Source organism: Equus caballus, chromosome 1 (genome assembly GCF_041296265.1).
Source record: "Equus caballus isolate H_3958 breed thoroughbred chromosome 1, TB-T2T, whole genome shotgun sequence".
In the NCBI taxonomy this organism is placed as follows: domain Eukaryota; kingdom Metazoa; phylum Chordata; class Mammalia; order Perissodactyla; family Equidae; genus Equus; species Equus caballus.
This window is the reverse complement of record NC_091684.1, coordinates 118,946,581-118,963,920: the sequence shown is the minus strand read 5'-3', so window position 1 is coordinate 118,963,920 and position 17,340 is coordinate 118,946,581. Positions and strand designations below refer to the sequence as shown.

The 17,340-nt window shown below is 34.9% G+C and overlaps 1 protein-coding gene across 23 annotated transcripts in view; it reads right to left on the bottom strand.

Annotated features, from left to right (window-relative positions):
* TJP1 (tight junction protein 1) overlaps positions 1 to 17,340 on the bottom strand; it is a 236,068-nt gene that overhangs the window by 33,033 nt on the left and 185,695 nt on the right. For all 23 annotated transcript variants that reach the window (XM_023651569.2, XM_023651557.2, XM_023651558.2 and 20 more), the window contains 4 exons: positions 17,037 to 17,205; positions 16,091 to 16,238; positions 2,577 to 2,716; positions 1,663 to 1,768 (listed from right to left, as the gene is read on the bottom strand). In XM_023651569.2, coding sequence (XP_023507337.2) covers positions 1,663 to 1,768; positions 2,577 to 2,716; positions 16,091 to 16,238; positions 17,037 to 17,205 — 563 coding nt within the window. The remainder of the gene's footprint in view (positions 1 to 1,662; positions 1,769 to 2,576; positions 2,717 to 16,090; positions 16,239 to 17,036; positions 17,206 to 17,340) is intronic.

Genomic DNA, 17,340 nt, shown 5'->3' with positions numbered 1-17,340 from the left:
ACTAATGACCACCTTAGCTTTTGATATGGTTTCCTCATCTGGAACTAACATTAGCTAAACACAAATATAAGAGCCTGTAGGTTAGATGAGGTCATTCACTGCCAGGGTTCGTGGCCTCCTTGGTCCCTCCCTGAAACTATTTATCAGTTTTATCACGGAGGGTGTGAGTGTCTTGGTTGTGGTGGCATCCTACTTTTCCAGTTGAGTCAAGAGCCTTCGCGCAGACTCCTCTCCCAACCCAACTGTATAGAGAGCTCTTAAACATTTCCTCAAAGTCCTGAAGACTCCATGTCCCTGGAAGTCCTCTTCTAACAATGACCAATGTAGTGTGCCTCAAAAAGTAAAAATAGTTGATTGTAGTCTGTGTCCTTTAGCAAAACTTGCCTTTTTAAAACCACTTTGCCAGGACAGGTTTAGGCCCAATCGCACTGTCATGTGCCCTTGATGCCTGATGTTTTATACTCTGCCCTACTTACATTATATCAACTACTTGCAATGGTAAAAAGAAGACTTTCACTAACTACTTCTGCCTCAAATCCCATTCACTGGATTTGAATTGAATAACCAAACCTTTCCCGGTTCAGCTACAAATCCTGCCCACATCCGCAATCCTCTTTGGTGTCTGTTCTTCAGGGCTCTCCCAGAGAAATACGTCTCTGGAATTTAACCCTTAAAGTTTCTTAAACCTTAAAGAGTTATAAAAGCTTTCAAGTAATTATTATGAAAGGAAAAAGAAGGGGACTATTCCTTTACAATTTATAAAATTTTGAATGATCAGTTACCTAGTATTAAAAATATGTGATTTTAAACTTGTGTGATACTCATCTATTTCAAGAGGTATTTCTCTCTACCTAGCTGGCTCTTGTGGTAAACCAACTTAACAGAAAAAACAGATGAGAGCAGGGGTCTGGCTCTAACTCACTTCAAGAAATTTGGTAATTTTCAATTACTTCATATTCCTTTTACCACAGAGGGAACAAAAGACTAATTTGATGACCATGATGGTTTGAAATCTGGTTATAAAATTTACATCTTAATCCCATCAAGTACAAATATAAAGCGTAATAAAAGGCGTGAAATATCAAAAACCACCTTTGAGTTGCTAACTAATCCAGAACAGGTTCTCAACCAGGGGCGATTTTGCTTCCGGGAAACATTTGGCAATGTCTGGAAACATTTTTGGTTATCACAACTAGGGGGTGCTACTGGCAGCTAGTGGCCAAGGATGCTGCTAAACATGCCACAATGAGGACAGTCTACCATGATAAACAATTATCTGGCCCAAAGGTCAATAGTACTGAAATGGAGAAACGCTGATTTTTTTTCTTTTTTTTTTTTTACACTGGGGCATTAGAAAGCTTGTGAAAATTCTGATGTCTAAATAGAAAACCATTTTTTAATTTTGTAATTCCTGACCTAAAAACTAGGTAGGAGACAGTGGTGAGAAAGAAGTAAACATCCAAAAAGTTTCTTGGTTGTTCTCTAATCTCAAACTGATTCTATCATATAAATAATTAAAAACAAAACAATCCCTAATCATAGCATTAAGTGGTAATATACTACTTTAAAAAGTATATGCAATATAATTTGCAATTGAATTCTCACTTTAAATAATACTTCATCATGAATAGAGAAGACAACACAAGTTTAAAATTGTATTACCGAAGGATCCCATCTTCATGAGTTGAATTAGGTAGGACACCATCAGATGGACTGACAGGTAAATCCACATCTGGTTGTCCAACTTGAGCATATACAGGCTTTGGTTCTAAAAGAAAGAAAATTTAAAAATCGCGCAAGAGTTATTTTATAAAAAGATGGAATAATGATGTACGCAACCAGTGAAAATAACCAAACAATAAAAAGTCTGTTAAAATATATACAAAATTCATCAGTAAAAATATAAGTTCAAAGAACCAGATAAAGAACATATATATTATATATATTAGAGTTTACAGTTATAAATGCTATCTTTTTTTTTTTTTGAGGAAGATTAGCCCTGGGCTAACTACTGCCAATTCTCCTCTTTTTGCTGAGGAAGACTGGCCCTGAGCTATTTATAAAATTTATAATATTTTATAAATTTTATAATATTTATAACATCCATGCCCATCTTCCTCTACTTTATATGTGGGATGACTACCACAATGTGGCTTTTGCCAAGCGGTGCCATGTCCGCACCCAGGATCCAAACCGGTGAACCCTGGGCTGCCAAGAAGCAGAATGTGCAAACTTAACCACTGCGCTGCTGGGCCGGCCCCTAACATTTCTCTTTAATGAGCAGTGCTAGATAAGAACTTTACTCACTGTGAGTAGCTGTTAACCATGAATAATTTCTATCTAGAAAATTAGAAAAAAAATTCATGAATGCCTACCGATCCATGTCAATCTTCCACTTACGAGGCAACAGCTGGAAGTCAAATACAAAAAAATTCACAAGAAAATGCTGGTGGTAGCAGTAGTAGTAGTAATAATAATAATAACAATAAGTGTATCTTTAAGTTTTCTGTAAACCCTGACAATTACTTCAGTCTGATTGCAAATGTTTTCTGAACTGAGTATTTTGCTAGGCTTACCTGGAAGAGTCGGGGCTTGTTTCTCATTTCTTTCAACTATAACTTCTTCCACTGTTTTAGGTGTATGATCATCTGCATGCTTTACGGGAGTTGAGATGGCCCCAGGTTTAGAAATTCTCTCTTCTTCTCTGCTCCGGAGACTATATATTAGTAAAACAAAAAATTATGAGCATGAAGATGATTGTGAAAATTACTTGTAACAAAACAGCACAAGACTAGCCAAGACAACTTCAAAAAAGAACGACAAGGGACTTGCTCTAACAGTTATCAAAATATCATAAAACCCTAGTAATTAAAACTAGAATAGTACTTCCAGAGAAACAGAAAAAATACATCAATATAAGAAAACAGAAAATGAAGAAATATATGTACAGTAGTAAAGTTTATCTATGGAAGTGGTAGTACAAAAGTGCTGGAAAAGAACATCCTGTTTAAAAAATGGGGCTGGGACAATTATCCACAAATTCAGAAAACTTAGATCTCTATGCATATCAATGACAAAAATATAAACTTGATTCTGGATGGAATGGAGTCCTAAACACAAAGTATTTTTTAAAAGTCTGTATCATTGAAAAAAGAGAAGGACTTTTAAAGTAAGACTCAATGCACAAAAGCCATAAGCTAGCAACAAAAGTGATTACATAAAAAGTTAAAAGGCTTGCAAATAATTAGAAAAAATATATGTATTGCGTTGAACCAAATGAAATGGGATTTTTAAAAATTCAAACAGCTGAATATTAGGAATTTCATATAGTTTGACGTGACATACGTAAAAAATATTAAGACCATATATTGACCTAATAACATACATAAGTAAGAATTTGATATTTAGAACATATAAAGAACTATAAATCAGTTTAAAAGAGACAACTCAAGAGAAAAATGAACAAATACTAGGAAGAAGGGTTCACCAAAAAGGATATACAAATAGACAATAAACATGAAAACACATTTGACCTCACCAGTAACTAGGGAAATGAAAATTAAAAGAACTAGAAATCATCTTATCATTCTTGAGAACTTTCACATGATAACCTCAACTGTAGGGAGGAATATGGAGAAACACACTCATCATGGATGGTAAAAATAAGTGTAAATAAGTACAACTATTTGCGAGCAAAATGAGAGTTATTCATCGGGGGAAAAAAAGCAAATATGCAATAACCTGTAATTTCACTTCTAGGTTTATCCTAGAAAAATACATATATTTTCAAGAAGACAGTTGTAAAAATATTCTGATATCATTTTTAATAGCAACAAAAAAATTAAAACTAAATGTCCATCAATAGTTTCCCCAGAAAAATATAAATGAAAGTTGAATCAAGACAATACACTTTTAACAAAAGAGACCAATAAATATACTTCAAATAAAAAGATAAATCAAGATCCACCATTTAAAAAGGTACAGAAGGTTTTACATCTGAGTTCTCCCAACCTCTGAAAAACAAAATAATTCCTGTTTCTTCAATTATAAAGAAAGGTCCCTAAGTCAATTTTTAAAAACTTTTTATTATGGAAAATTCCAAACACACATAACACCACTGAGAATAGTATCATAAAAATCTTATAGGAAGATGGGTACAGATGTTAGCTCACGGCCAGTCTTCCTCAGCAAAAAGAGGAGCATTGGTGGTTGATGTTAGCTCAGGGTTAATCTTCCTTTAAGAAACAAAAACAAAGACAAAGACAAAAACCACCTCGTGTACTCATCTTTAAAATTTTCAACATTCTGTTGACCAGCAATTAAATCTGAGGCCTGAGAATCTTAACATTCAAACCTTCACAATGATTGTACAAAAAAAGAAAACAACAGATATTTTAAATTATGAATGGGAGGAAAAAATTCTACATAAAATACTAGCTAAGGGAATTATACAATGACTACAGCACGGTTATTTCAATCAAGAGTGCATGGCTGGTTAAACATTAGGAATCTATCACATAATTCATTATTACATCCAAATATTACAGGAAAAAAATGTTAATATCAAATAGGCATGTGAAAAAATTCAACAGCCATTATAATGAAAACCATAAATAAAGCAAAGATCCAGGCAGTACCATTAATTATGAGACTATTTTCCAAAACGAAGAGCTAACATCATATTAAATAGTGAAGGGCTGAATGTATTTACACCAAAATCAGTAAATACCACAGTGACACCTGCCAACTGTTTTGAAGACTCAGATGATATAATCATGAGATAATGAGTTTGAAATATTGGGAAAAAAATTTAGTGAGTATAAAAGAATACTAAAAAACTATTTGAAAAACTATTTGAATTAAGAGAATAATTATAAATACAATAAAAAATCAGCAGATCTTTACCAATATCTCAACAATCAGACGGAAATGAAAAGGAAAAGGAAAAAATATGCCAGCAACAAGAGCATTAAAAATTATAAAAATCCTAGAGAAAATCTGTACAATCTTAGACTGGAGGACATCTCCCTAAATAAGCATGATAAAAATTCAGAAGCCCTAAAGGAAAGAGAGAAATACTTCACTAGATTAAAAATGTTTAATTGCATAGGAAAAGATATTATGAAGACTTATATTTGCAGCACACTTGCCAAAAGAGCTACTAACAACTGATGAAAATATGAAAAAGAACAACCCAAAAGAAAAATGAGCAACAGAAATGAACCAGGCAATTTACTGAGGAAGCAATCCAATGGTCAATAATCTCATGAAAAGATGCTCAGCTCCAATCTGGCAGTGTCCATGAAAATTTTAAAATATCACCAAGACATTCTTTACTTTAGGAATAAAAAGAGCCAGTACATGAAATCATAAAGATGCTACACAACATCACTTGCACAGGCAAAGCCCTAGAAACAGACTTTCCATAATACGTAGAGTTTCTCATCAAAACAGTAAGCCGGAAGGATGTTGTTAAGTGAAATTAGCTAGCTGGGAAATAATGAGCAGAGCCTGACCTTTTTTCATTATTAAAACACACACACACAAACTCCACATATGATGCTAAACGTTTGTACAAGTAGGGAGAACGGTTTAATCCAAGAGGAGTGGGAAGTGGGGAGAGGTGGAGTTGATGGATTTGACCTATTTCACTTGTTCTAATAAGCATACATTGCTTTTATAATTAAAGATAAAAACTGAAATATTAAAATAAGTTACAATGAAATAGCTATATGTAGAGACAAGAGAATAACTTTAAAACAAAAGGTGAAGAAGCACAAACTGAAGAATATATATGGTGTGACACCACTGAGGTATTAAAAAATTCTCTCTCTATATTTAAACACACACACGCGCACGTACATGACCGCATGTAGAAAGACTTAGACGGATACAACTAAACAGGCAAAAGTTGTTCACGCTGGAGGGAGAAGGAGACAAAACAGCAACCGAGAGGAATTTTAGATCTATTCCTATTACTTCAATTTTTATAACAAGAAAATATTTACATATTACTTACAAAGTAAAGACTGAAATATGTACATATATTTTTAATAACATACTTTTTTTTAGGTATGCTTTTTTTTTTGGTGAGGAAGACTGGCCCTGATCTAACATCTGTTGCCAATCTTCCTCTTTTGTTCCCCTCCCCAAAGCCCCAGTACATAGTTGTATATCCTAGTTATAAGTCATTCTAGTTCTTCTATGTGGGACGCCGCCACAGCATGGGTTGATGAGTGGTCCATAGATCTGCAACAAGGATCCAAACTGGCGAACCCTAGGCCGCCAAAGTGGAGCAGGTGAACTTAACTACCTGGCCACGGGGCTGGCCTCTGAAATGTTCTAAAAAACTGTGAAATAGTGTTCATTTTAAAACAATAATGAACGTTGTTTTAAAATAGAATTAAATCTAACTTTAAACAAAGAATTTGGTTCTATTAATACATATTATTAGCAGTCTCTACCAGGAAGAAGTTTCTTTCTTGTTATTCTCCTGAAAGAACACAACGTAGACACTTTCCAAAGTTTCTGTTTTCATACTCATTTATTCTGTGTACTCTAGTTTTAAATTATAGATATTAAATGAGCTCCATCTAAGTAAAACAGTCTTTTAGAAAAAACTATACAAACCAAAAGATTTTCTAGTTTAAACCAGAGTGAGCTACTTTTAAAACATGAAAGGTCAAAAGTTTTCTCCACTGCTTATGTAAAAAAATCTCATATACAATTAGTCCAAGAATAAATACAATTAAGCTTTATCCCCAAACTGTTCTAGGCACCTCAGAATATAAAGAGCAATAGAAAATAGTAAATTCTCCCTCCATTCTTTGCATTAAAAAATGCAAATAATATAAATATGAACATTTTAAAGAAAGAGAATGAAATTAAAGTACTACGTAATTTTACTAGTTCTATAGAGTTCTGTTGTTCTGCAACAAGCAGACTTTAAACTATTTGCCTAAAAAAGATCCAAAAACAAACATTTCCAACTAATTTTCTTCTTTCAACTTAAAAAAAACTTTCTAAATTTAAAATGTGACTAACTGACATTAATAACTACCATCTCGATAACTCAGAATGAATTATAATATATTAATTTGAATGTCCTCCCCAATGATAACCAATAAATTGTTATTTGTTGTACAATAGGGCTCTTGTTCTGTTTATCACGCAAAATTCCTGCTAGTATTTTCATCTTTGGCTAATTTTCGTATCATGTTGTCTAGCACCTTTTTTCCCTGTAATATAATTATTATGACAACATTTCAGATGGATGGAACTCACATTATCCTATTAAATTTTTCATACAATTAATATTTGAAAATCATGGTCTTTTTTGTGCATTTCTGTTATCTACCAAAAGATGGAGGCATTATTCAATAATAGATGTAGATCTAGAGCAGTGCTAGCAAAATGATGAAGCAAGTCACTTATGCAGTTTAAAACTTTCTAGAATCCATTTTAAATAAAATTAGGTAAAAATCAATGAATACATTTTACTTAATATAACCAAAATATTATTTTATTATGTAATCAATATAAATTATTAATGAGGTATTTTACATTCTGTTTTGTGTACTCAGTCATCAAAATCCAGTGTGTATTTCACACTTACAATACATCTCAATTTGGACTGGCCACATTTCAAATGCTCAATAGCCACACGTGGCTAGTGGCAATGAGTTACATTATAAACCAAAATGATCAACTTTTCCAAACATAGTTCTATTATGAGCAAATGTGACCTTTAAGTTCACTGCAAGACAAAAACAAAATTTAGACACACAGAATTAGTCTACAATCAGTGAAATTATAATCAGTCTACAATTATTGAAAGAAACGGTGAGGCTGTGACAAAGAAAAGAAAACACATTTTCCTCAAATTCTTCTTAAATACTTCTACCTTAATGGCTCTCAAATAATATTTAAGCTTTATAAAAAAATAATTGTTGCTATTATGAGGAAAGTCAACTTTATACGAAAACCACCTTTGTCCAGATTCACACTCATGTTTGAGTCTGCCATACTGTGGCTCCTAGCAGTCTCCATGGAAACTTCAGGCATTCTAGGGGCCCTCAGGACCCTCTTAAGGGCACTTTTGGTTTTTCCCTGGAGGCTAAAGAGACAGGTTTTGTTTTCTGGATTTTTCACTTGTACCTATCAATTTAATGGTAATGATCCATTTATCTAGAGACTTTGGGCTGGTTAGAAGCTCCATGCAAGACAGTTGTTAGACAAAGACGTAGTGGAACAGTGTCTCTGAAGAAAGTTTTACAGTTCACGTAAATGGACTCACTGTAAACAGAGCCGCCTTTAAGTCTTATTCACTCAACTGTGTAAAACAGGGTAGCAGGATAACATACACTGTCAGATCAACAAGGAGTAAGAGATTGTTTTAAGAAAAAAAATTCAGGTGTAAAATCCCAACTGTTTGAGGCTATTAGTGTGGGAAGGTGGCAGGCAACTTGGTCAGCAGAGGGACCTGGAAGGACACTGCAGGAGGCTCTCCTTCCTGGTTCTGGTGTCTTCCCTCACCAAGCTCCTGCGGCACAGAGCAGTCAAAAGCACTCAGTGTCAGCAGCTTTCCCCAGTGACACTCTACGATGGTTTTACAGTACATTGTCTCTGACGAGACACCTCCCCATGAATGGCTTTCCCAAGCACCTTAGAGGGCAAATTTCCTGCAAGTTCAGCTGGCGACATACCACAGCAAATTCTCTGCCATTAGGTGAGCCATGGTGTGCCCTTTCCAACAAGGCTGGCTCTCAGCCTTAGGGATGGGATGGGGAGCCTCTCCCTTTGACTTTCAACCTGAGCACCAGGGGAGTGGCTGCTCCTTACATCTGATTCTTATATTCCTAAGAGTTCTCTAATTCTTACTAGCTAATTCTCTTACTCCAATCCCACTATATTTTATCTCTTTACATTAAACTTGCCCTGTTCACAGAAACTGTGCTTTGTGTCTCCTGACTGGACACTGTCTGATAAGATACGCCAGACTGCTTATTCTTCATGGAGGTTTCTTTCTTACTTCTAGCTCTCAAACACTTTCCCAATCAAACGGTCATGGCTTATTTTAAAAAAAACCTTTTGGGGCAGGCCCTGTGGCCGAGTGGTTAAGTTTGTGCACTCCGCTTCAGTGGCCCGGGGTTTTGCTGGTTTGGATCCTGGGTGCAGACATGGCGCCGCTTGTCAGGCCACGCTGAGGCGGAGTCCCACATGCCACAACTAGAAGAACCCACAACTAAAATATACAACTATGTACTGGAGGGATTTGGGGAGAAAAAGCAGAAAAAAAAACCTGGCAACAGTTGTTAGCTCAAGTGCCAATCTTTAAAAAAAAAAAAACCACTTTTTAATATAGGAAATAAACTGAGGCTGATCAATCACCCTGCTAAAAACATCCTTTTATAATGCCAACTTCCTGTTACAGACTACTCATCCTACAAAAACCAATTTATGCTGTCTTTTCGGAAACTCATTTACTACATAAAGGTAGGCAAGACCTACATAGATAAGGATGAAAACAAAAACTAAGTACTAATTAATCCCTTTAAAAGCTATTGGGCCATCTCAGCCACAATTAACAATAAAGATATGCTTAGAAGCTAACTTAACCATACTCCAAAGTTCTTCCCCACCGACAGAAGAGTTCAACATCAGGCTCTCATTCATGAGAAAGAAAAACTAAAGGTACACTTAAGTCTGACTACTCAGAATATTACAACCATTGTTAATCTTCTAAATTTTATATGGAAATGAATAGATAATTACCCATTGCAGTTCCTCCTTGATAGCAATTAGAAAATTAAGGCTCTCTCTCTGCATGGCCCATACAGAATTCTAGGAACGAGAAAGGCAGAGAGATGTAGAGATTCTGAGCCGATACTTGGACACAGAAGTGAGGAGTTAGTTACTCACGAAGTAAGCTGAGAAGGCAGGGGGAATAATTACCTGATACCTTTACCATATTTGCAGGTTAATTTCTCACAATTTAAATTTATTCTTTACATGTTGTAGACTATTTTCTAGAAATATCTATGTGTATGTATGCTTTTGAAATAATCTCAGTATCTGTACTGCTTATTTTGACAAATGGGTTTCAAGCTTATTTTGTACAGAGCTTTTCATCTTACATGATCACTTATGATGATGATGATGACTAACCCAGTCCAATCTGAATTAGAAGGAAAGATATGTTGTTCAAAAAGTATAATCTTTATAAAAATGAACAATTTTTAACAAATAAGTGAGGAAAGAGTAAAGAAGATCGTTTTTTTTACTTAAGGGATAGCATCATTACGCCTTCACTGGTGGTATAATGATTATTAGGTACTTAAGATTAATATTTAGAGTAAAACTACCTTTTGATTATGTGGTATGTTTGGCTGATTTTACAAGAAGAGACCAAGGTCACAATCCTCTGCCCATTCTTTTATTTTTTTTTCAGAGAAGGATGGCCCTGAGCTAACATCTGTTGCCAATCTTCCTTCTTTTTTTCTCCCCAAAGCCCCAATGCATGGTTGTACATCCTAGTTTTAAGTCCTTCTAAGTTCTTCTACGTGCGCTGCCGCCACAGCATGGCTACTGACAGATAAGTGGTGTGGTTCTGTACCAGGGAAATGAACCTGGGCTGCTGAAGCGGTGAGGAGCGCCAAACTTTAATCACTAGGCCATCAGGGCTGGCTCTTTGTTCATTCTTTAATAAGGTTCTTGAAAGGCAACAGAAGATTGCTCTACATTATTTAAATCTGGAAATAAGACTCTTCATACATTTACTGCTTTTAACCATGTTAGCAAGCGGAAGAATCTGTTTTTAAATATATTTTATGTTTGATACCGTACTTGTATAAAAAATAATTCTCAGTTGATGAACTAAATAAAATTTATACTTTTACTTTTTAAATAGTAGATATAAAGTATAATATATAAGCTTGTCTTTTTATCACTAGATCCACAATCTCCTCTCGGGGTAAAATCTATCAGCGATCACTGAGCATACCATGACTACACTTGGGTTTCCACCAGCTAAAGAAATTATCAACTGTGGTCTTCTCCCAGCCTGGCACCTTACAAAGCAAAGCAAAAACTAAAACTCAGATTGGAATTTTAACCTAGTAACCTATAACTCCCAAGGACTGAAAATAACACTTGGCTCTTATTATTTACATAACAAAAATTCAGGATGGGTCATCAATATTCTACTCACTTTGAAATGCTAGACAAAGAATCTTAGCAAAAACACATTTAGTAATAATTCAAATAATAAGCGCCTTTTTTTTTGTAAAAAAAAACTTTCACATTCTCCTTAACCAAACAATTTTTCCAAAACAGAGAAAAAGATTTCTTATTCTCCTTTGCTCCTGTGATGCAGCCACTCTTGCTGTTCTTCCAACAAGTTGAGTGTGTTTCCATCTCAGGAACCGTACATGCTATGTCTCACTCTGTAACGATGTTCATCTGGCAGGCTCTTTCTTTCTCATTTCAAGATGAGGTGACCTTTCCCTGAGCATGTCATCTCATATCATCCCCTCCTCCTTCACTATCACATCACCTTCATTTTCTTTATAGCACTTAGCACTAATGGAAATTATTTTTTCATATTTCGAACTTATTTATCTGCTGTATTCACTCAGATATAAGCTCCACGATAGCAGGGATATTGCCTAGATTGTTCAGGGCATAATTTATAATCATACAGTGAGAACACATAGGTGATATCAATAAATATTTGATAAAGAAAGAATTAGGAGGATAATGTCAAAATTACTGGTAAAAAAAACTTTCAATGTTCACTGTAGAACATTCTCTGTGAGATCACCCACAACCAAATGCATTAGTCTAGTTCTAAGACACAGGAGCCATGGGAGAGAATTCATCAATTGGTTGATTAATTTCATTGAGATACTTAATCAATCATATCATTCCACCTAGCCTCTTCCATCTCTCACAGACGAATGGGAAACCAAAACAAAACAAAGATGAAGGACTTCATACTGTGTCTGAAAAAGGAAAATGCAGTCGTACCTACACCAAGTTAATTACCAACAATATCACATGCAAATCTTGTTTTGAATAAAGCACCTATTGAATTGGAGGTATTTAAACATTTTTTATTTAAGACCAAATACTAAAACCAAAGATCTGAAAACACAATCTGATTCATCAGTCAAAAGATAGTCACTTTTTAATATTTTCAAACAGTAAACGTCCAAGTGCTATATGTGGCTGTCTCAACAATAATTTTTAGCCTATTGGCAAAGTTATACGTATGACTGCTCCAGAGAGAATTAAGCAATATTTGACAGAAACTACATATACTAGGATGAAAGAATATTTATAACTCTCTAATATCAAAGAAAACAATTATGAAAGCTGACGAAAAAAGTAACATGTATAAGTAAAAAGACTAGGTCTTTAATTTAAAAGCCAAGATTTTAAAATTAAAGGTATTTAATCTAAAGTAATCTATTTTATCTGAGGTATTTAAGCAGATATATTATATGCCCTACACGCATATGTATTAGGACTTACTTGGCACTCAGAGAACAAAGTCACAAACTTAAACGCAACCCTGTATAAGGCTGATAACATATGTGGACTGCGTAAGGAAAAGGTTTCGATTCCAAATACATGAGTTTGACTTGGCTCAACATTTGGATTTAGGCTAGAAATTTCTCATCTATAAAATTCAAATTTATTATCATGTATTTGCTATATCATAAGCTATATCAATACCAACACCACTAACTTCAGAATTAGTAGACGCATTTCTCTCAGGAGAAAAAAACAATGAATAAAGAGAATACTTAAAACTTCTACAAAGTTTCAGTCTTTTGTAAACACTGCTTTCAGGTACTTCAGAAGCAACCATTTTGACAAAATAGATAATGCTAAATACAAATTAGACTTTTTTTCTGTTTTTTAAAATACATTCCCTAAAAATTAAGACAACAGCCCAGTCCTTAGATGAACTTTGTCAGTTTGTGGAATGACTGAGCATTAAGTAATACAAAATGCAAATCTCCACAATCCAATTTTTTTTTTTTTGTAATGTTCTTCTCAGAACTGTGTCCATATAATGTTTGCTCTCTAAGAAAAGAACATCATCATAGAGAGGAACCTAAGTAGGTCATGACAATAATGGAACACTTTGCAGATCTTTGCTCCCTGAAGATGAAGCCGCACTTAACCTTTTACTGCCCTTTCTCCATACCAGTAGGTCAAAGACTTGTGTCAAAAGGCCAAGAGTTTTAATCCTGGCCCCAATTTCTTGTCAACTCTATAACAATGGACTTTATCGCAACCTCTCAGATTAAGTTTACTTGCCTACAAAACGAGGAAATCTTCTTAAAAATGGTTAAACATGAGCAGATGTGAAAGCATGGTGGAAACTCTAACTCAAGATACTACTACTACTACTCCTCCTTGCAGCTGACGTTTGTGCCAGTTATTATAACAACACATTTAATTCTCACAACTTTGTTACAAGCGACCATGCCTACTTTACAGCAAGTGGGAAAACTAAAGCACAGAAAGGTTTCAAGGTCATGCAAGTAACCAACGGCAGGCTGGGAGTCAAACCCAGGAAGTCTGGCACCGAAGCCCAAAGAAATCACGTATTTTATTGCCTCTAACAAAATGAAGATATTATTCTTCTCAGTAGATAACTGTATAAGCTAAAAATATACAAAAATATTCAGAAATCTAGGAAGAAAATTACCAAGCCAGAACTCTACACACTGAACTGAAACTTTTCCCACAGAGAGCAAGTCATTTTTGTAACACTTATTTAAACAATAGAATTTAAATAACATTTGTAAAACAAAGACATTTTTGTAAAAGCAAAATTAAATAAAAATAAAACAATATGTGGAGGTCCCATGGTGGTTTTTTATACTAGGATACTCTTGTATCTGAATTGTTTCTCACAATGCAGGCACCCTTAAATTAAAACTCCACAGTTATTTGGATTTTAACATTAACTTTAAGGGGGAAATGAAACTTTTAAGCAACTGGTAATACTTTACATCTTGCCTCTAGGAAGGTTATTGAATTTTGAGGAATTAAATTCTCAGCACTAAAATTTGGAAAGAATCTAATGATTTTTGTCTTCTGTAGTTTTAAGTACTATCTGTCCTTTAGTATAAGCTACATGTTCTAACTGCAAGTTCCTAAATCTGGTAGCACATAGAAAAGAACAGGGCCCAGGATTCTATATTTTTAAAATTTCTCTTCTAACTGGTGTTCCCCATGAGAACACTTGAGGTTCCCCAAAAAGTAAAACATCCCAATATAATAAGAAAATAGGTCACCTTTTTAAAAAACCACTTCAACTTTTAAGTTAAAGGTACAGATGGCAAGTGTTTAGCAAATCTAAACGAAAAAAAAGTGGATATCAGAAAAAACTTCCTAAGATTTAGAATTTGCCAAATGGCCAAAATTTTGAGGAATATTTCCTTTTCTTAAAAGCAGACGATCAGGGCCTGGCCTGGTGGCACAGTGGTTAAGTACGCACGTTCCACTTCAGTGGCCCAGGGTTTGCCGGATTGGATCCAGGGTGCAGACACAGCACCGCTTGGCAAGCCATGCTGTGGTAGGCGTCCCACATATAAAGTAGAGGAAGATGGGCATGGATGTTAGCTCAGGGCCAGTCTTCCTCAGCAAAAAGAAGAGGATTGGCAGTAGATGTTAGCTCAGGGCTAATCTTCCTCAAAAAAAAACAAAAGAGGAAAATCATATCCAAATTGCTTGATACCAGCATGGTTTCTAGGTGAGAGAAATGTGTTAAAATTATAGCTACTCCCCATGAATCATCCAGGGTGTTAGTTATATCACTGTGGATAAGTTGTGGCAACAATCTTTTTTCAGATAACCTATGCTGTGTCAGGAAGACTTTTAGAATTAATATATTAACCTGCAGCAGTTAAAAAGATGATCAGTTATGAGATAAACCAGTTTTGCATGTGACATATTATAATATTTCTTTTTTAAAAAATCACTACAACCTTAAAATAAAAATCAGGGTTAATATAATTTATAAATCTAAAATGTGAAATTTAGAGAAAATCAGCTTCACAAATATCTAAAAACAGCGGTGTACAATAACTGTTTCACTACAGTTTTTGACAATCTTTAAGAAAAGCTTTCTCCCAGCTGGGTACTTCTTCATTCTGTGTTTACTTCTCCCTTGCCTCTTCATCTTCCTCAGGGAATGTACTCCGTGTGGTCCAGTTATTGGCCTTCTCACCATATTGTTTCTCTTAGCAATTTTAGTGACTTCTATGGCTTGAACTAACACCTCTATGCAGATAAGTCCCAAATCACCATCCCTCATCCTAAACTGTTCAGCTCTGGACCCGAATTTTCAAGTGCCTCCAGAAGCTCTCCATATGGATTGTTGTTAAGCCATAGGTCAGCTGGTGGCCTGCAGAGCCCTGCGCATGTCCAGATACATTATGTAAATGATACACATACGTTTACATGTGCATTTTTCTCAAGATAAGGGTCATAATTTTCTTCAGATTCTCAAATGTATATGTGACCTCAAAAACAATGTAAACTCAGGGAAGTCACATACTACCGGCACACTAGAAACTTTGGCATAAACACCAGTGTATCTTTAAAAGGGAAAACAAAGTCCAGGTTAACCTGTCTAGTAAAGGCTTCTACTACAGTTAATTTTCCCAAGCAGATTTCTTAAGCTTGCAAGCATCTTCTAATGCTGTGGGTCCGCCAACTGTTTTTGTAAATAAAGTCTTACTGGAAAATAGCCATGCCTGTTCATTTACATATTATTTAAGGTTATTTTTGTGCTACAAAGACAGAGTTGAGTAGAGATAAGAGACTGTATGGCTTGTATGCCTAAAATATTTACTATTTGGCCCTTAAGAAAAAGTTTGACTGACCTCTGTTTTTCTAGAAAAGAAATACTTAAATTGATAAATAAAAACAGACCTAATCTTGAATAATCAAAAGAAAATCTTTTAGTTTTATTTGTAAGCAATACCAGGAATGTGTATCAAGCCCACATAGCTATTTTGTTTTAAACAAAACAGTTTTCTCTATTGTTTCTCAGCAATAGGATTACCTGCCATTGCTGGGCTGTTGTGGAGAGTGTCTGGAATGATCAGAAGGCTCTGACCGTTGGTCAGGAGATCGTGACCGGCTGTGGCGAGGAGGCCTGTCGTGTGATCGACCGGAATGATCTGATGCCAGTGACTGAATTTCTGAAATGTCTGTTAAATAAAAGGCTGCTATTTATTTTCCCATGAAATGATTATTGTAAAATATAAGGTACTCCAATGATAATGGATATAAGCTACTAAATGTAATTTTATATAAAATGGTTGATTTAAGCATTAACTTCATAAGCCACTGATAAATAGTGGTGAGGTGTCTACAGAAAAAAAATATATAGCGACAACATGGATGGACCTTGAAAGCATTATGCTAGTGAAATAAGTCAGACAAAGACAGACAAATACTGTACAATCTCACTCATATATGGAATCTAAAACAAACAAACAAAACACTAAACTCAGAAAAAGAGATCAGATTTGTGGTTACCAGAGGTAGGGAGGGGCACTGGAGGAAGGTGATCAAAAGGTACAAACTTTCAGTTATAACATAAAGTAGTACTAGGGATGTAACATACAACATGATGACTATTAACAATGCTATATGATATAGAGGAAAGTTGTTAAAGAGAGTAGATCCTAAGAATTCTCGCCACAAGCAGCAATTTCCTTGCTTTCTATTGTATCTATACAGAGATAATGGATATTAACTAAACAAATTGTGGTAACCATTTCACAAGATATGTAAATCAAACCATCATGCTGTACACCTTAAAATTATACAGTGATGTATGTCAATTATTTCTAAATAAAACTGGGAGAAAAATTAAAATCCTCCCCAAATCTATATGTCTAAGTCTTAGAGGTTGTAGAAAACTACTTCACTCAAACATGTCAAATCTTCCTAGTACTTTAAGAAATAAGTCAGAGGGAATCTCCAAACCGAACCATACTCACCATCTCTCTCAGAGGCGTTAGCAGAGTGGATACTGTCAGCAAGATCAGGGACGTTCAATAGGGTAGCCCGTTCATCTCTCTGAACTACCATTTTTAACTTGCCTTTAGACCTTTCTATCAGTGTCTTTGCATCTGTCAATGACATATTTTCTGTCACAGTACCATTTATCTGCAATAGAAAAGAAATTCTAAGTGAAAGTAAATGACAAAAATACAAATGTTCACTGAGAGAACATCTCCTTGGCTTGCCCAATAAGCAGCAAAATATTCCCTTTACACTTTCTTATAGTATCAAAGTATTCCT